The 27,416-nt window shown below is 34.5% G+C and overlaps 2 protein-coding genes across 2 annotated transcripts; one reads left to right on the top strand and one right to left on the bottom strand.

The window, feature by feature from the left end:
* Positions 1-1,676: 1,676 nt before the first annotated feature.
* LOC102809861 (LYR motif-containing protein 2-like) lies at positions 1,677-6,916 on the bottom strand. The gene is made up of 3 exons (XM_006814108.2): positions 6,837-6,916; positions 3,343-3,483; positions 1,677-2,088 (listed from the first exon to the last, which is right to left on the bottom strand). Exons 1-3 carry the CDS (start codon positions 6,879-6,881, stop codon positions 2,011-2,013), a joined length of 264 nt encoding a protein of 87 aa, XP_006814171.1. The 5' UTR covers positions 6,882-6,916; the 3' UTR covers positions 1,677-2,010.
* A 185-nt stretch (positions 6,917-7,101) lies between these two features.
* Positions 7,102-18,035, top strand: LOC100371859 (uncharacterized). Its single transcript, XM_085505031.1, has 5 exons — positions 7,102-7,267; positions 8,942-9,850; positions 10,532-10,742; positions 14,585-14,703; positions 15,923-18,035. The coding sequence occupies exons 1-5, from the start codon at positions 7,110-7,112 to the stop codon at positions 16,368-16,370; spliced, it is 1,845 nt and encodes a 614-aa protein (XP_085361157.1). The 5' UTR covers positions 7,102-7,109; the 3' UTR covers positions 16,371-18,035.
* Positions 18,036-27,416: the final 9,381 nt, after the last annotated feature.

Here is a 27,416-nt window from a genome sequence, read left to right on the forward strand (position 1 = left end):
AAATGGAGTCGTTGCGCATGTGCTCATAGATTAGCTGGCTCAATTCAAATGCCATTGCAATTTACCAGTATTTCTAAAGATTAAGAAATACCTTTGTTGCGCCAAGAGTACTAACCAACACATATAAGTGTAAAAAGGGCGGATTTGGTTTGCATACATTTAACACGTGTACAATGAGAGGGGATGCACGTAATTTTTTTTACAGATAGATTTAAAAATGGCCGACTGGCGGCTATTGCGTTTTGGAGAATGTAGTTCAAGGACCATATATCCGACATGCCTGGGTGACTTTAGCTGATATCAACCTCGGTCAAACACAACTCTGTATCATTACAAACTGAAGAGAATGTCTCCCTCAAAATAATTAAAATTGATCTTTTCTCAAATCCAGGGGGCACAGAGACTTTTGGATCTAAAAAACACATACTTTACAACATCTTAGGTGAGTCATGCTGGAAAAACTGTACCCTATCGGTAGTATGCATGTCATGTTATGCTGTAGTCATTTTAATATGATGAATTAACTATTGGTTGCTTTTTAAAAACGTAATGTGTTCACAGTGACCGAATTTCACATACTTTTCAAAAACTGCCTAACCACATTGTTTTCCGAGTTTAGCTATCTGTCAATTGCAGTGGATGTATAGACATATCTCAGTAGTTGGTGTTTATGTCGTTTTAATATGATGAATTAACTATTGGTTGCTTTTTAAAAAGGTATTACATAATGTAACACATGTTTACAGTGACCGAATTTTACATACTTTTCAAAAACTGCCTAACCACATTGTTTTCCGAGTTTAGCTATCTGTCAATTGCAGTGGATGTATAGACATATCTCAGTAGTTGGAGTTTATGCTCGACTGTCGCCATGGTTATAGTAGAGATAGAAATTCAACATCTAAATTCAAAAGGGGACTAGGCAATTAACAAGGATTTGTTATTACATTGTAGTAATTTTTGATACATTTTTATCAGCGACTCAAACACTTAACATCACAAAACCTATTGGGAATTGTATGAGATGAGCTGATATTTTGCAGGAGTTTGTTGACCTTAGATGGGTTATTCCTTGTAAACTCAGATGTGCAACTATGAATCAATCTGTGAAGCTATTCGCATGCTATATGCGTGCAAAGACAAAGACACATGGCTATGTGAATACCCTTTTTTGAGATTGGGTGAGACTTTTTACTTTAGGGGCATGTGAATGGCCATTTTGTGGATCCCTTCGACTTTTGACTATTTCAATGAACGATTGAAATTTATCGCAGAATACAATAATCGCAGAATAAATGTGATGCCTTGTCATAGTGGGGAGCAAATAGATTAATGAAAATTGGTAAATTTGGCGATAATCTATTTTCAATTACTGGTGTCACAATGTTTATACTTTTTTCTCCACGAGGTAACATTACATGAATTCCACTTTATCAATCCATTTGGTCTAACTGTTTTTATCTCATTACACAGTTACTCAGTACTTTTAAATTGAATAGAAATAATGAAACATATCTTTAAAACTCTTTGTGTGTTCATCATGTCAGCTACACAATATAGTACTGTATGGACATAATTGGCACATGTGGCTAACACTGAATTATCACCTTTTTCTGACATACAATAATATGACTAGGTATGGGTGCTGTTGCTATTATTTTGATCAGAAATCAGTCTATTAATAAATCATAAACTTTATTAAACTGCCAAGGTCTGGGATTGTCACCCACAGATCACAGCATGTTTTAAAGTGGTAGACTAAACTTCTCAGCAAGTTGTGCCATCAACTTAATATAATTTCCTTCTAGATTACACTACAAGTCACTAAGGTCACATTTCTGCCCAAGAAGAACTCTGGAGGGCCGTTCTCACTAGATTTCCTTGACACAAATGTTAGTCCATAAATCTTCCTTGGCTTGGTGTGATAGATCATGACACTTGTATTTTGGAGTGATTTTCATAGAATAGTCACACTGTATATTGCATATTTATATTCCAAACTCATGATTTTCATTTAGCCAGACTTATAGTTCTCTGCATTTCCCTTAAAGACAGTCGTCCTCTTGAATGCATCATTTTAATTGCCATCTGTGAAGAAATAAACACAGTTCAATCTGTTTACATCAAGATGAATAACGAGATGTAATAAAATTGCTACTATTAATAAAAACACGTCAGGGGTATGTCATAGTGGGCCCTGCAGCTGTGTGAACTCCCTGCAACAAATAATAAAGTAACTCATATCACTATGAAATAAAATATCATCAGTTCACAAAGACTAAACAAAGTCTTTAAAGTTACATAATGTGATCCATCTTATCTTCATATACAATGTACAGGATTACATGTGCATATCTTTCTGCATCTATGTGTATGAATAATTATTTATAAAAGTACAAAGAGTCCATTTACAAAATAAAACCAATATTTTGAAACAAATTCTGGTCAAATCTTGTAGCCGATAGGAAATTATGTCCATTTGATCCAAAATAACAAAAAAATGATAAAAAAATACATATATACAGGCAAAAAGGTTGGACCAAAGCGGTTTCAATTTAAAAAAAAAATCTTTTAATAGTTAATACACTTATTGATTTGTATCCACTAAATATCCTCTGAAACAGAAAATAACATTTCCTTCATTCTACCAGATGGTGCACTTGGTAAAAAGTGTGTGAGGCGTAGGTTTTAAATTGACTTGGCGTGATGACGGAAAGCAAAAGCTTTTTTTTTTTCGGTCTTACACTATCACCACACAATGTTTTGTTGCATATACAGATACGCAGTAGCAGTGCTTAGAACTATTACAACAATTTACATACGTCCAGATGGCCGGGGTAAACATAAAGAGCAAAAAATCATCTCATTTCCTCAGTGACAAATTAGAACCATACAATAATTGAAAGCAGTACAGAGGTGGCAAAGCAGCATGTTAGGTATGGGGCTCTTAGCACAAAGGATTTATAAGTAGCAGCATGCAAATCAGATATCTATATGTTCTGTGATATGCAACGATGAATCCATTTTGTGTGCATGTATATCTAAACCAGGAGCATCACAGAATGCAGCAGACGCTTAGAAATGTTTGATCAAGTAAATAAAAATGTGCAAGAAAATTGTTGTATACAAAATGGCAAATTACTTGAGCTTTGCGAAAAAGCAAAAACATCAGCAAAACTGTTTGAGACAAACTTTAATCAGTTCTTTTAATAACTCGCAATACACACAACTTCCATAGCAATGTATAAAAGTTTATGCATTGGAACGTGATGATCACCGCCCCTTAAAAAAAGAGCAGCATCTCTGTTAGTTGTTAATACTTTCACTTTTATAATAACTGACCTCGTCTTTTTCATTTTTATTTTTCTTGAACTCGGTTCTTGCCCAGTCAGCTAATTCTTTTCTGCTGTCTTTATTCTCGACTTCTTTCAAACATCTTAAGATATCTCGGTACAACTGCAATGATTGTTGTCTTAACATGAACTACAAGAAACATCAAAATATTTAAATAAAATGCAATTTTTTGTAATTTTACGTTTTTTATCATATAATACTGAGCCAAAATTTCCTTTATCGTGAAAACAATACATAAACAAATAGTTACCAGATGAGAGGTCAATATTCAGTTTTAATGATCTGAAGAACAAATTATGGACTGAGGTCAATAATTCATCTGAAGTCATTAAAACTATTTATTAATCAATAATGAGGTACCTATGTTTGACTATAGCAATTAAATTAACACAACATAAACCAAGAGTCTGTTAAACAACGCATACGCAAAAACAAAAATTGAGGTCACTAGATTTTCATTATCGATTCCAAGTCAATACTGAGTTTATTGACCTTCATGTGACCACATTCTGACCAATCACACAAGGTATGATAAAAATTGATATGTTATGTCACATACTTATGATATGCCACGGATAGAAGATGATTTTTTTGGTCAACAACAATTCATCTACTAGCTCTTGATGCTGTTTACATATGCATAGTACCAGTATAAACATCATAATGTGTTACTGTGTGTTTTCATTTTGTACCATATACGTCATTTTGAAGTAGTAGAAAATAGAAGGTCACTGATGCCCCCCCCCCCCATTTCCTTCATTTTAATGATTTTACAGTGAGGTAGATGATCACAAAATATTTGCTGATGTTAAAAAATTAAATGAATTATGGTCGACTGCTACTCATGTATTATATATAATTCATAGTCAATTCGTCCGACACATTCGTCCCACAAGTCGATTCGTCCCAATTCACATTCGCCTCAATTCAAATTTGTCAAAATTCACATTCGTCCCATTTTTTGGTCAGTATTACAATCTTGGGCAGGGTGATTTTGATGACTTGTCGGTTTTCGTTGTGAGTTCGACAAACTGTATATAATTACTGCCACGCTTGCTATATACCGCTACCACAAAATATGACTACCCAGCACCACCATACTTGTACATCACTGTATTTACTGTAAAATGACTAATTTTCACTGATTCGCCATTTCAGGCATATTCTTTGGGTTTTAAATTCACGGTTTTGTCATTTAGATAATGTGTTTTATGCTAAATTTTACATATTCACTGGGTTTTAATTTAGCGCATTTTCCAATCAGCGAAATAAGCCAAATTAAAACCCAGTGAACAATTAACCTCTTTACAGTATATTTATTTACTAATAACTCGTATGTTGCGTTTACAGCATATTTGTATTTGTATGAATACTATGAATTATTGGAAACAGATGACATTGACTGCAAGTCATTGTGCGCATTACCCACTCTATTTTTCACTGTACTTGGAGATGAATATTGGCATAATACTTGCATTTCAATTACTGTTGAGCATTCCATCATTCGCTACATCTCAATAACATTTTATTGGCAAATGTGTGTTTAACTGATTTTGCTGAATTATTAGCTGTACATTTATGTGTCTGCTGTAAATCATGGCATTAACTATAAATGGTTGTTACTTGCATATGTTCACAGGTAATATTAATATTGAATATTTATGTTGCCGAAACTTCCATGGACATCCCCAACATGGAAGATAGTAGAGAAGGAGAAAGGATGAGTTTTAATTTTGTTTCAAGCTATTCCTCTATTTTCCTTTCAACCCATTATCGTGACCGCTTATTTACTCAACAAAACTCTTGATTTTTAGAGCTGAGTAGATGGACTGCTTCGTTCCTGTAGTAAAATTGGTCCGATTTGAAAACGAAGTACAAATGTATTTGAAAGGTCTAAATGGGGCTTTATACCAGACACTTTCAGGTAAGCTCAGTTGAATATAAATGAACTGTTGAAAAACATGTAATATTATTTATTTTTTACAGAACATTAATCAATTACATTATAATTTTGAAATATGAATACATATATATCCTTGATTTGAGGATCGACGGATCAACATACTGCAAAATGTGATACAATAAACAACCGGTATTGTGTGCATACCGGGGACATCGCTGACGAATCTTCTTTGGAACGAAACAACTTGGGGGACGAATCAACTTTGGGACATATTGACATGGGACGAATGTGATTTGGAACGAATCGACCGTTCACATAGTTTAGGGTATATAGGAGTACATCTATCTATAATCCATTGAAATTGATTTTAATAATAATAAATAATAATAATAATCTTTATTGAAACCGTATCCCGGTGTGGGATCTTAGTTGAAAATACAATAAAGTAATACAAAAAGATAGCAAAAAAACACACACATAGACAATCGAATAGAAGAAAAAAAAAATTAAATTATTTGGTGGTTGGTTGAGGCATCTGGCATTTTAAGATTTTTTCTTGTCGTAATTTGAAACAAGTGTGGATGAATTTTCCTAGTTCAATGATTGTTTTGTCATTTTTACTTTTTAGTATATTTGTATGTTTTTCGTCATCCGTCCCCAAGTTGCTTATATTGTATTTAATATTGTTGATCATGATTTCTCGTTCCTTCTTGTATAAATTACAATTGAGAAGAAAATGTTTTTTGTTTTCAAATTCCTGTTTGTCACAAACTGGGCAAATTCGGTTCTCTGCTAAAATGTTATTATATCTGCCCCTCTCGATTTGAAGGGTATGAGCACTTATTCTGAGTTTTGTCATAGCTGCTCTACGATTTGGATTTTTGATTGTGGTGAGATATTTTTCATATGCAAATTCTGTTATAATTTTCCTATAGGTTCGCAACTTGTTTTTGTGGTTTTTACCTTTATTGTCATCGTGTAATGTTTCTGTGCTATGTATTTCAAAGGATTGTTCTAGTTTGCGCGTTACTGTTTCAGTGATTTGTTTGTCATCAAGAGATTTATGGTTTTCCCAAATATTTCCCATATTTAAATTTTCTAAAATTTGTTTTATGTTTGTTACCCAGTTGTCTTTTCCTTTTTTATCAAGATGTTATTCCAAGATTGCAAGCTTCATGTACTAGCGAATTTGGGTTAGAATTATTTATTTTGATAAATAATGATATGAGTTGTTGTTACAGAAACCTGATTAATGAATCCAGGCCCTTGACACGCCCAAATTATCCAATTTAACTGAGGTCAAATATAGCTTTTCCTTACACGATCATGCACAAGATAAATCACAGTCAACCGGCTTGTGTGACCTGTGGGGTAGAGAAATATTCTACACATTCTGACTGAGGCTAACACTGAGGGCGGTCGGTCTCAACGTAAAGATCTGAACAGCTGTTGAAAATAATGAAGAATTTTCGGAATTAATTAGAAGTAAAGTCAGATTTCTTACGTTTAGTGGCCGCTTAATTTTGAACAATTATGTTGAAAATGGTAAATGATTTTTTTTAAATGATTAAAAACAAACCTGCTTAAGTGACAGAGCAGCCGTAGGAACTCTGGAGGCTGCCATTGTTGTTAATCAGATAGACCCTTTAGCGTAGTGATTTTGAAGAATATTGCCTTCACAAAAAATGACAAACCTTGTTTTTTTTACATCTATTCAAACGTATTAAATGAAAAAACAGTTTTGAAATGTGCTGGTAATTTACCACATTACTATAATTAAGTTATAATTTATTATATATTTCGTCAACAACTTAGGCACTCTTTTTTCGCTAAGCTGGGTGCATTTAACAAAATGGCCGATCAAGAGGCTTTGGATGGTCGGCCAACGTTTTTAGACCTCCCTGTTGAAATTTCTGAGTATATACTCAGTTTCTGTGACATCGAGACACTTTCAACTATTTGCAAGTCCAGTAAGAGACTGAGGGACTTGGCTGATTCAGAAATTGTGTGGTAAGTTGTTTTTTTCTGAGTTCGTGTTCGGTGGAGTTGATTCGAAATGAAAAATCAATTTTATTTTTATTGTACACATCCAATGATTAAGAACATTGTCACAGCTTTCATGTAGTTTGGACACTGGGTAAAATAGTATATAATTTAACACCGGGCAGACGTACCATGGTCGTAAGAGCAACAACTTTAGCAAAATAGTTAACAATAACAATAACACTTGAAAAATGGGTTAACCCGAATTCAGTTTTTACTGACTGAGTAAGGCAAACATCTTTTAAAAACCTCAAAAATATAGTGAATGAATTCATTCAGATAGTTGATAATGACATTGGCATTGCTAATTTTTGTCCATCTTGAAAACCTAAAAAAAAAATCATCCTGGAAGACCCTTACATTGCATTCAGATCCAAAGAGTTGTAGAAACCTTTTGGTGTAATTACCCATTACTTATCATATCTTTCCATCTGTCTGTGATGGCTGATTGACATAGAATACCCCGATATAGATACCTTCACATATTTTAAAAATATTTAAAATTAGTCATCTGCAGAAATATATTTTGAATAGCATAGTATTGCTGGCACAGAACACTAAATCAAATCCAGGCTTTTATTTGATACAGAAGTGCTGCCAGATGTTGGTAGTAAGTTACTACAATTAGTCAGATACTGGTAGTTTATATCAAGATTTGTCTGTTCCAAATTATATGTCTACATTTTAAGCAGGATAAGAATGTTCTCACCTACATGTATGATCAGTTCCATGCTTTGCGATGACCTTTGAAAAATATAATACATATATGTATTTGATAAGTTAGCATAAATCAAAATCTAAACAATTGTAGTAACTGACATTTACAGTGTAGTAACATCTGGTAATTCTGCATCAAATAAAAGCCTAGGATCTGCTGTTAATTGAAGAGTGTATTCTTTTACTACTGTAGCAACAGCAGTCAAATTATTGCAAGATAATGATGCAAAAAGTGTCATACATGTATTAACCTTTGACCTGCTAATAGATCAAATGGTGAAACATTTGTGTTTGGTTTATTCAAAAAATGTTCATGTAGATGTAACTTCCTGAAAATGATTGTACAATAACTGTCCATGTCAGGTGTAAACTACTTTATTCACTACTTTTCTGAAGGGATGAATAAATGAAGTGAAGTGAAAATAAAATCCAGTGCAAATACTATTTTTCCTATGTTTTGCATTCTAATCATCAAACAATCGATGAAAAATAAACTTCTTACAAAACAGCCAAAATGTCTTTTCAGTGAAAATTAATTCTAGCTAAAATAAAATATTTCACAATAATATTCTAGATCTACTTCTGTTTGGGGAATTGCACTCAGAATTGACTCTTACATACTCGCACATGATTGATTCATTTCATTATCATTCTGACCTCAATAACATTAAAAAAAATCAATTGCAAGCCTGAAGGCTACCGGTAATAGGATACAGAACATTGTCTCTAAGTGTTTGTGTACATGCTGGTTTCTTCCCTCGCACATGCTTAATTAAAATAACACAAGATTGTTGCATAGTGCATTGGCTTGAACCGTTTTTTGCCCTAATCTTCATTAATAACAAATTAAAATTGGCTGACCATAACATTTAGAAAGGTTGAATACAAGACTTTAAATTTAAATTGGTTTTTATTTGCTCACAGGAAAGTGAAATGGCAGCAAGTCAAGTCAGAATTCGGCCTGAATTTTGATGTAAATGTCCAGTCACATAGATATAAAGACTTATGTCGACGTGCAATACTATGCTTGGCTCCACCTAAGCATGAAAACAACACTTTTTATTGTGACTGCAACAGTAAACAAGTGGATGACATCATCGCCTATGATATTGGTGCTGGAACCTCCTGGATCTGTTGGGTTGGTCGATTTGACAAAAGAGGCTGTCCCACAAAGGTAGCTCATCTACGTAAACGCGGAACCGAGATTAATGAACTAAATGTTTACCTGACGAGTATTGGTCACCCAAGAGTTTCTCATAGCTATGTGGTTGGTAAAGATGCCAAGATTCTGTCAGCGATGTATCCCCACTTGTATAAATCAGACTTCTTTCCTGTATACTGTGAGGAAAGCTTTAGAAGAGATTGCAAGTCGCATAGTTTGCCCGATGTGTTGAAGTCTAGAGCATCAACTGGTAATGCCAACCCCGACCCTGACTCAGACGGAGATAGTATAAGAAGAAAAAGCATGAATGGTTTTCTAGACTCAGAAACCAACACTACCTCAGACTACGATTATTCTGCATGTACGTGCAACGGTGCTTCATCAATGGATTCATCAGGAAAGCAAACCACCTTGCCTACCAATAGTGCTCTATCTCATGAAGCTGAGTCAAATACTTTTGAACTTCATCACCCAATTATAAATGGCAATATAAATCGAGTTGCTAATATTGAGTTGATCATACGTCATCTGTTTCGTCAGCTGACCTTTGGCACCCACCATTATTACCATTTACATAACACGCCTATTGTCGTATTGGAACCACCCAATCTATCTGAAGAGGCTAGAAGTGAGCTGCTACAAATGATGTTTGAGAAACTGAAAATTCCAAGGTAAATATTATTATGATGTTATTGTGTAAAATGTGCTTGAAATGCGATCTGTTTTTGCCACATGTCAGTATGTGTACAAACTTTTCTTATAATGAATAACTTTTATTCATGTATTTTAGCTAAAATTGTAGGAATGCAGTAACACACAGCTAACAGATTCAGTGAAATTAGTTCAGGTTGTTAATGGTGGCATTAAATACAACTCCACCAGTATGATGCACAGGGATTTTTCGTGATGCAGCTAGTTACATGTACTATATGTATGTTTCTACATGTACATGTACACTGTATACTCGTTCTCTGACTCTAACTCAATAGAAAACAATATCTTACTGCAGTTTGGAATTTGCATTAGGTTTTGTTGAAATCTGTGCATATTAATTACCTAATTTGCATATAAATTAAATTTTAAGCTTTTCACTTTTTCTCATGAACTATTCAACAGATTTCAATGAAACCTGAAACATAGATGCTCTGGGATAATGCGCAGATCTAGTTGAAATGAATATTAATGTCCTAATTTGCATATTAATTAGCCCATATTTAACTCTTCCACCAATATCTCAACCTCTTATCAGATTCACTGAAACTTGTGCTACCGTGATAATTTTAAATTTGTAATTTGGAATATAATTCCATAGCATACTGTAGTATTTTGACTGCATTCATGTTTCTTTACAGACTGTGCCTTCAGAACAAAGCTTTATCATTGTCAACTTGTCTTGGATTGGATATGTACCTTGTAATTGACAGCGGTTCACATTGCACGGCGGTCACTCCGATTATTGACTGTAAAGTGCAGAGACATGCTGTTCAGTTTAAACCTATTGGCGGCTATGACGTATCATATTTGCTTGCTGATTTCATCACTGATAGTGGACGTATTGACAAGGTGAGCGTCATACTGTTTGCATTCTACCGGATTCGGCTGATACCCCGCCCTCGGCGATCTTATGGAGGATTCGATTTTTTTTTAGAAAAATGTGGACCAAAAGATCGCCCGGGCGATTTTTTGGCAGATATTACGAGGCCCATCTTGTCTAAAAAAATAACCCTGCGTTGATAGAAATGGTCTAGAAAAAATAATGTTTCGCGTTGACCAAATATAATCATGCAAAGTATAAATTCAAAGTACATTGGTGAGAGGTCGAATTTTACGTGAACAAGAACATGCACTAAGAAGGAAAAGCAAGTCAACGTCGAAACGGGGTGCATCATGGACATGACACAACACACGCTGCGACAACTGAGTGATTAGCGACATAATTTTGGGACGCAATTGAACTTGAAGTACTTCTTTGCGAAACTTGCTGCGCGGTGATTCTGGCATCAAATGTGTGTTGACCGAAGTTTGACCCCAAGTCGCGCGCTGAACTGGCGCGTTACCTTAGCAACCTTTTTCTTTTGCGGTCCGCGCGTCGATCTAGTAAAAAAAAAATATTGCAGTTTGTGATGTGAAAAAAAAATATGCTAATAATCATGGAAAGTAGTAGGTGAGACGAGAGGATGCCATTGTCCTCTCCTGCTCCATGATCAATTCAATTTATTTACTTAGTAAATTAGCATTCAGGTCAGCTTGGAAGTAGTCAGAGCTTTACGGAGATGAATTTACACCAAAATCACACAACACGACCAAATCAGAAATCCTAGTAAAAGGGACGTGTAGAGAAGATGCCAACCTACATGTACAGCATCAATGTTCAGAGGCCAGACAATGTTGCGAAGTCATTTAAGCAGTGTTTGCCACAGCCCCATGATACAGCAGTTGTTTTGTTTTGCCACAAACTAAGATCCATAGGTTACAAATCAGAAGACCAAATGTTATTGTTTTCTTTGATACAAAAACATGACAAAAAATCAGACCTGTGCATGGTTAAACAGCGTCATTCATTTATAATCATATTCGCTGCTCTGTGATGGTGTAATGTAGGGCGGTAAAGCAGTATGCGATACACTACTGATAAAATAAACAGAAACACGCATTGTGTTGATAGCATAGACACTGAGGTGTCAATGATGTTTAATGCCAACGGAATATTGTGAAAATAAAATGTCATCTTATCAAAGTCTAGGTCAAAGTGTCCACATTTGTGAATATAATAATAACGGCAAAGAACGTGCTAGTAATATAAGCAACGTCTGAGGTTTATTACCCCAGACCATTCGTCCCGGTGTTATCGCTATCGCCACACGAGACTCCAGCTTGTCTCCTATACAATTTGACTGCGCACATCCAGAAAGTAGATGTAGCTGTGATTGGTGGAATACTAATGAGTTGAGTGTCAATCAAACGCCCACGCTATCTTTAGTAAACAAAGTCACGTGACACGCGCCATTTTAGTTTTGATTAGTTCATCGGATCGGATCGGAGTGTCGGTGCTCGCCATCCATAAATCAAATCAAAATGATTTCTAAGGAAATTGTCGCGTCAGCGTGGACATTGTCTTAAAACACATCGATGGCATCAACTCTATCAAAGAAGAACAATTGTCCGCAATTGAAGCTATATGTAACAGGAAAGATACTGTCGCTTTTTTGCCGACTGGTTTCGGAAAATCGCTTATTTTCCAAATTCTTCCACTTGTCATCAAAGAACTAGGGTTAGATCCAAACCCAATAATACTGGTAATTTCACCGCTAGTTGCGCTAATTGAGGATCAGGTGAATGCGGCAACGAAACTTGGAGTTAGTTCCAGTACACTGACATCGCTGAGAATGCCGCCGGCGCAATTTTTCACCCAACTCGCGATTCTGTTTTGCAACATTTTATCAATATTCCCTTTGACAAAATCGCCGACAAAAGCACCGCTTTGCTGATCTTTTGTTCTATAATTCTTAATGCAAACACCGACCCTAGTAGTAATTAGTAACGTCGCCTAGTACATATGAACGGTCGTCATTGCAAATCGAACATTCTTTTGAAATTTGGACGTCGGGCAGGCGATTTCAAGGCACCGCACTTAAATATTAGCAACATATTTTTCTGAGCGGTTGTTTATTCTCTTTCAAACGAGACATAAATGTGACGACATAGTCGATCCCTTATCCACCGCTAAGAATGCCGCAATGTTTCGTTCGTTTTGCAACATGCCACAAATCGTCGAAAAAAACACCACTTCGACGGAAGCTTGCGTAATAAGGGGGTTAAAACAAGAAAACAAATGCCATGTTTAATACATATCGACCTGTTTTACTTGCGAAAGATAACTGAACATGAACTCGTTTCGTGCGACTTCGGAACCCGAAGGAACACACCAACAACGTTGAATTTACCCGCTATCTTCCAAATATGGTATATTAATTTATTCAGTTGTTTATTTAGAGTGATGTCCGCGGTCGAATGCGATTGGCTATCGATGTCAGTGCAAAGGTCATATGAATATTAAAATTAAGTGGGCGGAAGGAAAATTGTATAGGAGACAAGCTGGAGTCTCGTGTGGCGATAGCGATAACACCGGGACGAATGGTCTGGGGTAGAGGTTTATGGGCTCTGGTTTGAATTATAGACCAACGTTAAGCTTTACGTTTTTTTTGACATTTGAGTCAGAATTATCGGTACATTACATTTAAGAATGCAATGTGAGTGCAATGGGTTGGAGCATTGGGACAAAAAAAAACCATCAAGTCGGCGGACAGTAAATTCCAAATCCCTGTATGCTTTTGGCTTTAAAAGATTTTTTTTTCTGCTGTAGATCCAGCATTATATTTTCTTATAGAGGGAGCTATTTTTCGCTTCTGCAATTGTTCCCACACTCGCAGTGTTGACATTTTTATAAGGTTCGACTGGCAATACATTGAACCATAGAACTATTTATTATTCTACAATACTGCTGATCTAGCCTAATCCCCTAGCGCAAACAGGGTTTAGGTAGCAGTCAGTCAGTCAGTCAAATACAGAAAATACAGAACTGACACCTGATATTACAGCACCTATATACATTTTATTTATTCTCAATGTATTTTATTTATTCTAAGCATATTTAAATGCCTTCATATGTATTGGCATGTTAAATTGGAAAGCCATACGCAAGTTTGATTTTCACATAGATTTCATGCAGTTTGTGACTGAAATGCCACATGAAAGTCTGATCTTTGTGTGCACGCACGTGTTGTATAGTCGAAAACATGCCTCATCTTTTCCATGCGTAACTATCCCATAGAGGCACCCTTACATACATGCTTGAAGTTAAAACATTAGTAGCATTCAAATACCTTAGCCTGTGCTGAGAAAACCTTTGTGAATGCTTAGCACTGGCTAATAAATACTAGGTATGGATCAAATCATGGATGGCCCTGTTTTTAAGACACTGTCCAGATCCTTAGCACTGGCTAACAAAGTGTGTGTGAGTGCTTACCATGAGCTAAGTGTGCAAAACGCCATTGTATTCAATGTTCATTTGAAAGATTTACTATTACGGTACATGTATATTCATAACTCTTTATTTCGGTATGCTATTTCCGACATGGTGATCAATGCAAACACACATCAAGACTCTGTGCTACTTCCATTTATTCTGCCACTTTCTGAATTCGCTTTGGTATTGTTTTATATCCATAGTGACCATAACTATTATGTATACCTTCCTAAAATGATTGAAGATATTTGTATATTTTAACAAGTTTGGGCATTTCTTAATGTATGTTTGATTAGAATCAAAGTCGTTGCAGTACTATTAAATAGTCTTGAACAGTTTTTAGACCACTGAAGCCTTTCAACATTATTTTTTTCTACAGGTTCTAGTTGACAGTCTTGATTCAAGATGTGTCAAAGAAGTTTGTTATATAGCATATGACCCTGTCAGAGAGAGAAAGAAATGTCATTCACCAAGAACAATCATTGTGCAGAAACCAGGGTGAGTATAATTGACCTGAAGAGAGCGCTGTGCATTGAGTTTTCCCAATTTCCACCAAAATTTGCTTCTCTGTACTTGTGAAAGCAATACATTTTCACTTGCATAATGTGTGTATGAATATAGGCTCATACAAAGGTGAGCATTTTGACAATTTGGAGAAGCTCAAAAATGTTTTAATTTAAGGAGGATTTATTTTATCATTTTTTATATCGTGTATAACTCCATAAATCTTTATGTGAAATAAGTAAAAATCCAAGTTATTTCATATTAATATGATCATTAACATTAGGGCATTATTATGTATTCTTATGTATTATTATAATGTAAATTACAACATTGGTCATTCGTTGTGCAAAAAAATGGAAAAATATGTAATGGAGGACTTTCAGTTAATAAAAAAACACCAATAACTAAACTGTGTAATATATCCCTTACCATAATAGAAAACGAAATGAGTTGTCATTTATAATTTCCACAATGCTTTTACAATGAAGAAACAAAAATGTGTACATTTTATTACAATATTATTTACATACTAGCTAAATTTATGGAGTAAACATTATTAGAGGAAACAGTAGGAAAACAGTCAAGTTTATTATATTGATGCAAAGCAAGTTTTGTTGTTTTTCTGCACGATTGAGCTGAAACATTATACAGGTTTCATGACTTTACAGTCACATTTGTTTGCATTTTCAGGGGTTGAAATACTCTGGTGCACACTGCACTGTGCACATAGATTATTAGCTAGTGCAAGTAAACTCAAAATATAATGTGCACGCTGTGCATGTAGAAATTAACACAACATTTTCTCATTATATTCACTAAGCCTCAATTAAGTTCAACCAATATTGTAAGATAACTCAAAAAAAGCAAATTCTTTCATGATCTCATATATCGAGAAACCCGTAAATTTTTTTAAAAATTTAAAAGTGGTGCATTTTACAACAAGTTAGTGCAGGTAAATTTCAAATTCAACGTGCACACTATGCATGGAGGGGAAAAATTCTATTTCAATCCCTGATTTTGGAAGCTACCTAGACTGTACTCATCAGCAAAGTCTAAGATAATGTTTTTTTAATTGAATGTTTAATTTCACAACAAATCAATCACTGATACTAATGCCTGATAAATTCATTTATTTCATCCACTTGCTTTGTTTGACCACAGTTTTGATGAACATGTAATCTGGTCACCCTAATTTATTTCTCTGTTTCTCTAGAAGTCTCAAAGCCTTGAAAGAAGCACACAAAGTAGACCTTGGAACTGAGCGCTTCTTAGCCTGTGAAGATATGTATCTACGTCTAGATCTGCCCTCAATGATCAATTCAGCCATCCAGGCATGTCATCCATCCACTCATAAACTGCTATTATCCCGACTCATACTAACCGGGGGTAACACACAGCTCACAGGGTTCGCCAACCGAATATATAAAGACCTGAGAGAGATTGTCCCCAATTACGCTGACTCTATCTACTTTGTACAGCCGAATAGCAATGCCTTATCTCGTGCACTGAATGCCTGGACTGTGCACTATAAAGCAGCCCCCCTAGCTACCTGTAAATGGACATCCCGCGAGGATTACATCTTACATGGTGTGGATGCAATAAATTGCAAGGATAGAGGGCTCTGTGACAAGACTGCAGACCCATGCCAGTATCAGTCATAAGGCAGGACTGGAATTGTTATACTGCAATTCTGCAGCAATGTGTGACTACGGTAGATATAGTTTCTAGACATTGTTGTGTGCTGAGTCATTATGGTTCATATGTACAGTTGAATGTTTCTAGACTCTGGTATCCTGCCTGTAGTAAACATGTATGTAGCTATGGCACTGAATATTAAGTGAATACTCACTTATTCAGTCTTCTTTGGTCTGGTCCCTAAATGGAAGTCATTGGTAACTGTTGTAGCCATTTATAGAAGTGGCCGGTTCCTGTTGTAGCCAAATATGGAAGTGATCGGTTACTGTTGTAGCCAAATATGGAAGTGATCGGTTCCTGTTGAAGACAAATATGGAAGTAATCGGTCGCTGTTGTAGCCAAATATTGAAGCCATATATTAGTGGCATTGGACTCTGCTGTAGTCATATATTGATAGCCATATATGGGATTGATATTTTGCTGTTGTAGCCAAATATGGAAGTGATCGGTTCTTGTTGAAGTCAAATATTGAAGTGATCAGTCTGGTTCCTAATATAGCCATATATGGATGTGATCAGACCCTGCTGTAGCCTTATATAGAAGTGATTGGTTCCTGTTGTATCCAAATATTAAAGTGATCGGTCTGGTCCCTAATGTAGTTAAAGTGAAAGTGAACAGTCCCTGTTTTAGCCAATTATGGAAGTGATCGGTTTCTGTTGTAGCCAAATATGGAAGTGAATGGTCTGGTCCCTATTGCAGTCCAATATGGAAGTAAATGGTCGCTGTTTTAGCCAAATATAGCATTGATAAGAACTTAAAGTGGCCAAATATGGAACTTATTAGTCCTTTTTATTGCCTAATATGGAAGTAATCCCTTCCTGTTATGAACTAATATTGAAATAGTCAATTCTTACTGTAGCCAAATATGGAGGTGATTAGTCCTATTGTGACCAAATAAGGAAGTGATCAGTCCCTATTGTTACCATATATGGAGGTGAGCAGGCCTTACTGAAACCAAATAAGAAAGTGAGCAGGTTTTTCTGTAAATAAGTATAGAAGTGACCCATTTCCTATTATCACCAATTTCGAGAAGTTGTGCATTGTAACCCTAAAGTAATCAACTGTTAAGTCACAAAATTTGCAATTTAATGTGACTAAGTTCACACACCCCTATCCCAATAAAGACATTCGGCACGCCTAGAACATTATTAAAATATGACCATAAAATACGACGTCAAGTTGTTTGTGTACAATCATAACCATGAGATAAGTGCAAAATGTAATGTCAACAGGAGAGAATTTCTCAAAACCTGGTTTCTTTTATTGAACACTACATTCCACCATACATGCCCTTCGGTCAATCTGATTAAAATAAAAAAAATTGTGTCTTTGTTGGGCTTCTTTTTTTTTTTTTAATTTTTTTACTTTGTTTTTATTTTATTTATATTTTATTTTATTTATATTTTATTTGTTTATATTTTAGAAACCCATCCTCACAAAGATCTGGCTAAACCCAGATACAAAAATCTTGTCAAGAATTTGTATTTGGTTTGGTAAGATCTTTATTCTCTTTAAAATGAAAAATATAAAAAAAAAAAATTATTTTAATCAGAATGTCCGAAGGTCAAACTTCTTTGTAGTGCAATTACTTATGAATTTGTTTGAGATTAAATTAATCCAGAGTCACTTGATGTCTGTGTGTGTTTCTTGGTGTAGATGTTTGTTAGTAGTAAATGAATCATCGTTTGAATCGCACGGTCCTGTGTCTTCGACCTATAGGCCTCTACACGATACCGTGCGGGATCGCATAGGCTAATTGCGTATCTTAAGCAGTGAGATCTGATTGGGCGTGCCTCGAAACAAGGTGCCCAATCAGCCTGGATGTACCAAATTATAAAACAAAATTCCACTTCCTGTTTTTGTCGCTATGAAGACATCCTTCCCACACAAAACTGTGTTGATTGTCTGTCTCGAAGAGACTTGAGGGCACTAACACCGAAAACTTTTATCATCACAAATATCACTATTCATGGGCGCCGCCATTTTGTTTAAAATGAAATGCCAAAGAGAGATTTGTAACACGCAAACTGATTGGACAATGATTAGCCACAACTGACTACTGGGGGCGCTGTTAGAATACGCATATTTGATGGTCGTTCTGCCAAGGTCTGTTTAGTGGCTTTGCCGAATAAACTTAGACCTTGACTAGCGAAGATGTAAATGAATAAACCAGAGTACTCTTCTGATATATAAACGCATCACATACAATCCCCCCCCCCCTTCCCATTTATTTTGAGTTATCTCTGAAGGTTTTCTGCAGGGGACACGTTAGAACCCATAGCCCCAAACCATCTATAAGTTGTATAAGTTGCAATCACAGATTATTCACAGAGCTTTATTTGGGTCTTGTATATTTGTGAAATATTGGAAGGTCTGAATTTTACGAAAATTTTAATAAACATCCAATTTTTTATTTTCAGCAAGTTGTGATGTTAACAATCGTTTTGTCGTATTTGATTTTGTGTTTGAATTTCATTTGCTAAGACTTTTGAATAATGTTCTCCAAGATTGCTTTTGGGTGAATCATCAAATATTTCCTTCAATAGATTCAAGACTCAAAAGACTACTGAGATTAGATTTTTCCTGCCATCTCGTCCACTCCCCTACCCATAGTCATATATTTTTGACATTTTTCTTTAATACATTAGATTTATTATCTTTCATTTTTGACTCCCATGTGCGAAGCACATAATGGGAGTCTTTGCACTTTATAGTGTGTCTGTATGTGTGGGTGTGTGTATGTGTGTCCGACTGTTCCACTGCTATCTCAAGAACCATACATCGGTTTTCGATGAAACTTGGTGCATAGATGCTCTGGGCCAATGCGCAGATTTGATTAGGTTTTGGTAAAAATCCATGCTCGTTAATTACCTAATTTGCATGATAATTAGCTAATTTTTAGCTGTTCTATGTCTGTTCCACTGATATCTAAAGAACCACTCATTGGATTTTGATGAAACTTGGTACATAGATGCTCTGAACATATGCGCAGATTTGATTAGTTTTTGGCAAAAATCCATGCATATTAATTACCTAATTTGCATGATAATTAGCTGATTTTTAGCTGTTCCATGATTGTATCACTGATATCTAAACAATCACTCATTGTATTTTGATGAAACTTTGTACATACATGCTCTGAACTAATGCAAGGTTTTGATTAGTTTTTGGTAATAATCCGTGGATACTAATTACCTAATTTGCATAATGATTAGTCAATTTTCGGTTTTTATGATAGTTTTTATGGTAATATCAGTACATATTAATTACCTAATTTGCATAATTAATTAATTTTCAGCATTTGATATAAGTAGTGAGCATTACATTTCAATGAAACTTGGTACTTGCATACTCAAGGACTATGCAGAGATTGTTTCCGATAAATGTTTGTGCATATTAATCACCTAATTTGCATAATTAGTTAATTTTCAGCTTTTCCACAGGTTTCTCAAGTACTAATCATTGCATTTCAATGAAACTTGGTACATAGATCCTTTAGGACTATGCAGAGACCTGATTAGTTTTAGGGTAAATAATTATGCATATTAATTACCTAATTTGCATAATTAATTTTCAGCTTTTCTACTGATATCTTAAGTACTAATCATCACATTTCAATGAATCTAGAATTATGCAGACCCAATTAGTTTCTGGTAAATATATTTGCATATTAATCACCTAATTTGCATAATTAACCAACTTTCACACTGATATCTCAGGTACTAAACATCACATATCAATGAATGTACATGGATGCTGTAGGACAATGGACAGACCTGGATAATTGTGGGTTAAAATCTGTACATATTAATTACCTAATTTGCATAATTAACCAATTTTAAGCTTTCACACTGATATCTAAAGTACTAATTATTCCATTTCAATGAAACCTAGTACAAAGATGCTCTAGGACAATGTACAAACCTAATTAGTTTGGGGTAAAAATCTGTTCATATTAATTCCCTAATAAGCATAATAATTCATAATTTTTTGGTTCTAATCACATTTCAATTAAACTTGGAAACATAGATTTTCTGTTACATTGCGCAGACCTCATTAGTTTTACACTTCAATCTGTTCATATTAATTTTCTGATTTGCCTAATTAGTTTTCAGCTAAGTAATTTCGAATTATATTTAATGTGTCTCCAATACTCTCAGCACATGGGAGTTCTTTCTAAGCTTTCTTTGATTTTTATTTTGAGTGTGTGTAAGTGTCAGAATCCAACCAAGGATATGATTGAATAAAGATTACTGTTATTACATTCAATCATGGAACATTTAATGGAAGAGAATAGAGTGCCATTTCAGCGGTCTCAGCAGTCGTGTGCGTCTATTGTCTATTCAAACCAAATAGTTCACAGTACAGTACAGTACTGTACTAAGACCCCAATAAGCTTCACAAATGACCTGATGTGGTATTTTACTAAATTATGCACAAAGATTCAGTTTTCTAATAGAACTATTTGCAATTGGCAAAATAGCCATATATTTGTACCTCAATGTGAGGCATGCAAGTATTTTTCTGAACTAACAGTGGTCGGTCCATCATCAGTTCTTTATATTGCAACAGATGTTCCAAGACTGGAACTATTTGCTAAATTGACACGTTTAATTGCTAGGGTCACGCCTACCTAACTTTCCCCGTAATGTACATACTCCATATGAGAAATGCATTTAAAAGAAAATTGCGTGCTTGCATGCTGACACTTTACATTCAATTGCTGTGGTTACGGTCGTTGTTGCTAGGGTCACGCCCACTTAACATCCCTCATCCACTTGTCATATGCATTTGTTACATAAACCATATGAGAAGCATATTAAAACAAAATTGCACATATTGTATATTGGATAATTAAAATACACATTTTGAGTAGACACCTGTTAATTGTGTAAGAGCGTGTGTGTGTGTGTGTGCGTGCTACTGTTGGTGCAAATATGTAATATTTGTACTTCCTCTGGTAAATGCAATATACTAGGTTGGCATACTGGGGATTGTACTTGTCAAAACCTTTTGATTTTTGAGGTCTAGCCAACAATTACTAGGATATATTTATTATCCCTCGTAGTATACATAGCATATTCAGACAGCAGGGCAGGTGATTTTTTTTTTATCATTAACAGCACTGCCAGTTATCAGTCGTGCAAAGATTATTTTAAAATACTTCCATTCCAAGTGAGCACCACAAACACCCATCAGTCTGTTGGCAAACAATAGATATGTAAAATTTTCCAATTTTAAATTGTTGCATATTTTGGTTTCATGATCTTTGTATCAACCATCAGAGATGGACATTGGTAAAATTGTTATTTTTAAAATTGGAATTTGGGCAGACCATAACCATATAAGTGATAATCAAATTAATGCGATTAGTCTCGCGATAGATATTTACTATATAGGGACAGCCATCTTGAATATGGCTTTAAATACCTTGGGAAAGTTTTCTGTGTTCTTCATGAGGTGTTCGTATGCTCGGGATGTTTCCACACAAAATCAACAAATTCGACGGAATTTTAATAGTGGTTGCCCAAACGAATCATGTTGCCCCTGATTTGTAGGAAACTGAAAAACGGGTTTCTCAACTTGTCTTTTTAGTATTCAAGATGGCTGCCCCCATAGAGTAAATATCTATCGGGAGAAAACCAGTAATCGCATTAATTCGTCAGCTGACTGTGACCATAACAAATATTACCAGACCACCTTGCATTTAAGTACTGTAAAAAATGTTGAATAAGTGATATGCAATTTTAGCGAATTGTGGTAAAATGACGTAATATCTAAATGTTTATTTAGCGAATCTCTCTTGTCATTGTTGATTTCCAGTGCCAAAACAAATGCGCAGTAATCACCTCCATAAAAACAAAGAAAAACCGTGGCCATTTTGAATTTATAATAATGTCATTAGCGAATCAGTTCTCTGGCTAAATTGGCTAAAAAGACATGCTCGCAAAAAAGACATGTTTTACAGTATTAATTTTCATCAGCCTTATTTGAAAATTATCTGTCTTGGGCATACAGGTGGGCAGTCACCGACATATTGGATACATTTAGTAAGTCGCATCCACCACACTAAGCACAGCACCTACGCATACAATACAGAATGAAGTCAAAGCAATTAACACACAGTGATGACAAAACATGTTTTTGCATATTTATAGAATTTTATTTAGCAAACTTATAGTTCTGCATAAAAATGCTGCACAGATAGTCACCAATTTACCCAATTAGAGTTTTTAATCAGGCACAGATTCACTAGCATAATTTAGATATGAATATAGTGGCTTTAATTATAAGATTTTTTTTTACTTCAGTCTGGAAAGCTGTACTTTAATTTTGACCTCAAATGAATTCGAGAACAAAAATCAGCTACATTTTGACAGTAATTCAGAAGTTCAGAAGCACCGGTATTTCAAAATTAACCTTTATTCTGTCAGCCCCATTTGACATTGACTTGACCAGATAAGGGTTATAATTGTTGTGCCTCACACTGTTGAATTTTGTATATTTTGTTTTGTATACACCACATGGAACATGAAGCACTGAGACGCTTGCAGTGGTTTTTTTTTTTTAATAGCTATGAAAAGCATCAATACGGTATTAGTCTTCAATAATATGTAAGTATGGTATAATATGTACCATTGCTGTATATAGAGCACCCTGGGTGAAATTTAAGCTTTACGGTAGCTTACTATGCACCCGTATTTAACAATAAATAAGATGCATGGAGCTGTAATCTAGCATGTAAAAAAAGCAACAATCAGGGGTAAATTTACAAGGGCTGTGGTCTGTTCCCCCATGTACTAGTAATAGAATCCTGTTGAATAACTAACATGACAGTGATGATGCGTCATTTCACAAGCGTGAATTCAATCAAGACAGGATCTATATCACAGTGGAAGTTCAAACCCTTATCATGTTATCAACCCTTGATGATTAACAATATTGTGAGTCTGGATAACAAGTATCGTTTACACTTTTTTTTTTTAAACTACTGCATAAAATCGACACTGCCAGAACAGTACATATGGCCTAACAGAAAACTGAATGATAGTGGCCAATTTTTCAGAGATCTTCTAAAAGCCAATTTAAAAGAATTGTCAAAATTGAGAGATTTTTTATGACACATAGCATGTATTCTTTCCAACCAGAGATCAGAAGAATTATTATAGAATGTACTGCAGAATATGCACAGTTCTGACGATTGTGCTGCTTTTGAATCAAATCATACATTTGGAATAAAATGAGTTAAAAATAAATATATATCACATGCATTAAAGAAATATTTGGAATGAAATAAAAAAAATTTGAATATGTTATTATTATTATTATTATTACATTCTTATAGTTTTCCATAAATGAAACACAGTCTAAACACATGAAACAAAAATATCAAATTAAAGGGTTGACAGGTTAAAAACTCTTGTCATTTTGTTTTCTAAAATCCAAGCGTGACCAACTTTATTTTGTGAGTTTCTTCAAATTTGTGATTTTATTTTTTTTAATTTTTTTTTTAAATTCTGAAAAAAAGCTGTGATTAACACATATGGGGACTGAAAACATGAATATTTGCTCTGTTTGTTCTGATGGTTTTAGAGTAGTTCCAAGTTTCTAGATATTCCGCTACAAAAAAGACAACATAAACTACCACAAAATCAACAGCATTAAAATAAGTGTCAAAAACTGTTCTGTACATGGAAACAAACATAACTAGGCAACCAATAAATACCAGTAACCACAAACTGATTGCAAATGGAAGCACTTTTGACAGTAAATTGTAAAATTATTATAACAGTCAGTAAAGATTACAAAAAAACAAATAACTTCAGTTAAGTGGGCTGTACAACAAATCACCAAAACATTATTCCTAAAATCATAACAAGCCATAAAAACAAAACAAAAATACAATTTAATGTCTCCAAATACAGAAATATAAATAACCATATTGGATTTGAAATATCCTTCACTCAAAAGTACAACATGACAATGTCTACTACTTTAATTCATAATTAACCCAAGTTTGTTGACAAAGATATGTGTTTGTAAACACGGCATGTCTCCACTGCAGTTTTCATATTTTCAGCAATTTAATTTCAGATTTACAGTTTTAATGCTGTTACCCCGACAACCAATGCACTGGTTACCCAATCTACAATAATATTCGAAATGGCTGCTAATAATTTTTCCCCCACGATCAGCGCGTGACTGTGATTGACTGATAACTATGGCAAACAATGAATGATGACTGATTTATTTTTTTTCCTAGTTCTATATCATGTTTTTCTATGGTCTGAAAAAAAAAATATTTCAATGACTCACAAATGCAATTTTTGGTTGATATGCATATCTATTGAGAATGCGCTTCTAATAGAGAAAATACGGTACATGTAGTTACAGGCTCAAGTATTTAATTTTTTTCATTTTCATTATTTTTTAATTGCCATATTTTATGTGGTGTCAGGTGTCATAAATGCGGACAGTAAAAAAAAAAGACAAATAAATATGACAAATAAAAAAAAAGAATACAAGAAAGCTAGATTCCATCTTGGGAGTATGATCAGACTGACAAGTATGAGATTCAAACATTTTTCAAAACATAACACAAACTCAAAAACGCACCAGTAAGTGATAAAGCCCAAATTATTTTTTTGCATAAAGTTGGCAGTTTAAGGCATGTTTGTTAACCCACCAGGTATATCTGTCGAGCAATATAAAAGGAGTGGCCCAATTGGCTATCTGACCCTAACATGTAAACACCCATCCAATCACAGATCGCCTTACTTCACTGTATGGGTATCACAATGGTATGTGTAATCACAATTGATAACCCTAGCAAATGGAATTTGACCAACATGCATGTACACTGCAATAGATACATGTATTATGGGACCCATAAATGCATGCCGTCAAGACGAAAATCACTATTTTAGAGGAACACCTTAAATTAATCCTAATCTCAGAGCAAATTTACTGACTATTTCCGTACTGGATTAAAATTAAAATGGAAAACAAAAAAATGTTCAACAGTGTAAACAATGTAACAGTGAAAACACATAAACTTTGGTTTCCCATAATTCCTTGGTGCAATCCCTAAGAAGGACAGCTTCCCTTTTCAAGGTTTCTCATTTGTCTGAGAACAATTTGCGTATCATGTTGAATGTTCATTACAGAAAGCTGCATGAGAACAGTATTCATAAATAAAAAGTGCCCTCTGCAGTTCACATTTTCAACATGCAAGTATATTGCACATGTTTCTGAAAGAGTACAGAAACTGGCCTAGTTTTACATTTAAAAAAAATACTAAAAATATAATATACCATGAAAGCCATAAGATATCATGAAAGCTGCTATACTATCAAATCGTTACAATTCCCATTCAGCGAGATCTTTTGGCCACAAAACTAGTTGCGAAATTTGATTTCCCCCAAGTCAACAACAGCGAGAATGGAAATGTGGGTTCACATTCAATCAGCAAGTTCAACGCAATTTTCTAATGGAATGGCCTTGTTTTACGTTTCCCCATAGAATCCCAGGTATTAACTTTATAATTAGTCTAAAATAATAAGTTAATCATATATGTATAGCAATAAGTAATCTATTCGCAAATATAAAGAATTTCAAAGGCCTTCATAAAACTGTATTGATCAAATAAACAACCATGGGTAAAAAAAAAACAATTGTCTCATTTCCCCATTTTAAAATCTTTATGATACAAGAAATAGAAAGCTTTTAATTGAGTCAAAGCATATACACAAGGCAGCATTTGATACGTCAAAAACCTATCAACAAGCAAGCTGCTCTTTGATTCGTCTGACTGTTATGTGTTAAGGTTGGGTAGCCAATCAAAATCTTGAACTCGAAGTTTTCAGGTATATTCTCTAGTTTTAACCCCACTCACAAGCGCAGCCACACAAAGACAACTTAATGTACTACACAACATATCATGACTTGTAAATACTAAATATATTCAATACGTTCTATCTTCAGGTTTCTTCCACAACTGCTAAAATAATACTGCAGTATGAAATAAAACAACAAATTGACGACATATACAACTAAACACATAGAACGCTAAAACCACTTGCCAAATTATTTTCACATAAAAATCTAATTACTAAGAATCAAACTAACTGCACATAGTACTATAGCCATGGTACACCGACGTCCTCAACTTTGACTCGCTGTACAGAGCAATAAATCCTGTCTTTAACTTAAAAATATATATGATTACAAATAATAAAGGGCAGGCAACTTCCAGGATGATGTATGTACCTATCCTATAAATGACCCTCCTGTACAAGACTATGTTCATTTTGTATCTATTTTCGCTGAACGAAAAAATAATAAACCAAATAATCAATTAAAAATTATACATTCTCGTTTACAATACTGGTAAACATTGGAGCCATAATTCAGCAGTTAGGAAACAACTCCTGAAATACGTTACTTGTTCAAGCTATTTTTATTATTTTTTGACTTTTATATATATAATCAAATCACAGAAATATGCCTTTGGTCATAAATAGTCGTACTGTAACAATAATATTTGGTTTTGGTGCACTTTTATTGAAAATGAGCTTGTACGGTAATGGAGAAAATATGGTAGTTTTCCATTTCACAACAAAAATGGCTACAATTCAATTGCAATCAGAAAGATTGCTTTTATTTAGACTGATATTTGAGTGAGAATGAATTCCTGTACTGCCAATATGAGACCTGCATGTAAATTTAAATTAAACACACCTCTAAAAGTGTACTTATATTTTTGAGCATACAAGAAATGTTTTTTAAGCTTCAAAATACATTATGTATTATAATCAAAAAAGAATAAAAAAATTCTGTATTTTATATGGTCAAAGTTCATTTCCCTCTACATATTCTGAGCTTATACACTATCCTTTACTCACTGAGGAGGGGTGGAGGGTGTCATTGCCCCTCAATACTACGGACATTGTACCAGTACAAATTTGATCACAAACAGGATTAGATCCAGGCACCCCCAATATACTGTTACT

The sequence above is a fragment of the Saccoglossus kowalevskii genome, chromosome 11, assembly GCF_978046115.1.
Source record: "Saccoglossus kowalevskii chromosome 11, keSacKowa6.1, whole genome shotgun sequence".
Lineage (NCBI taxonomy): Eukaryota > Metazoa > Hemichordata > Enteropneusta > Harrimaniidae > Saccoglossus > Saccoglossus kowalevskii.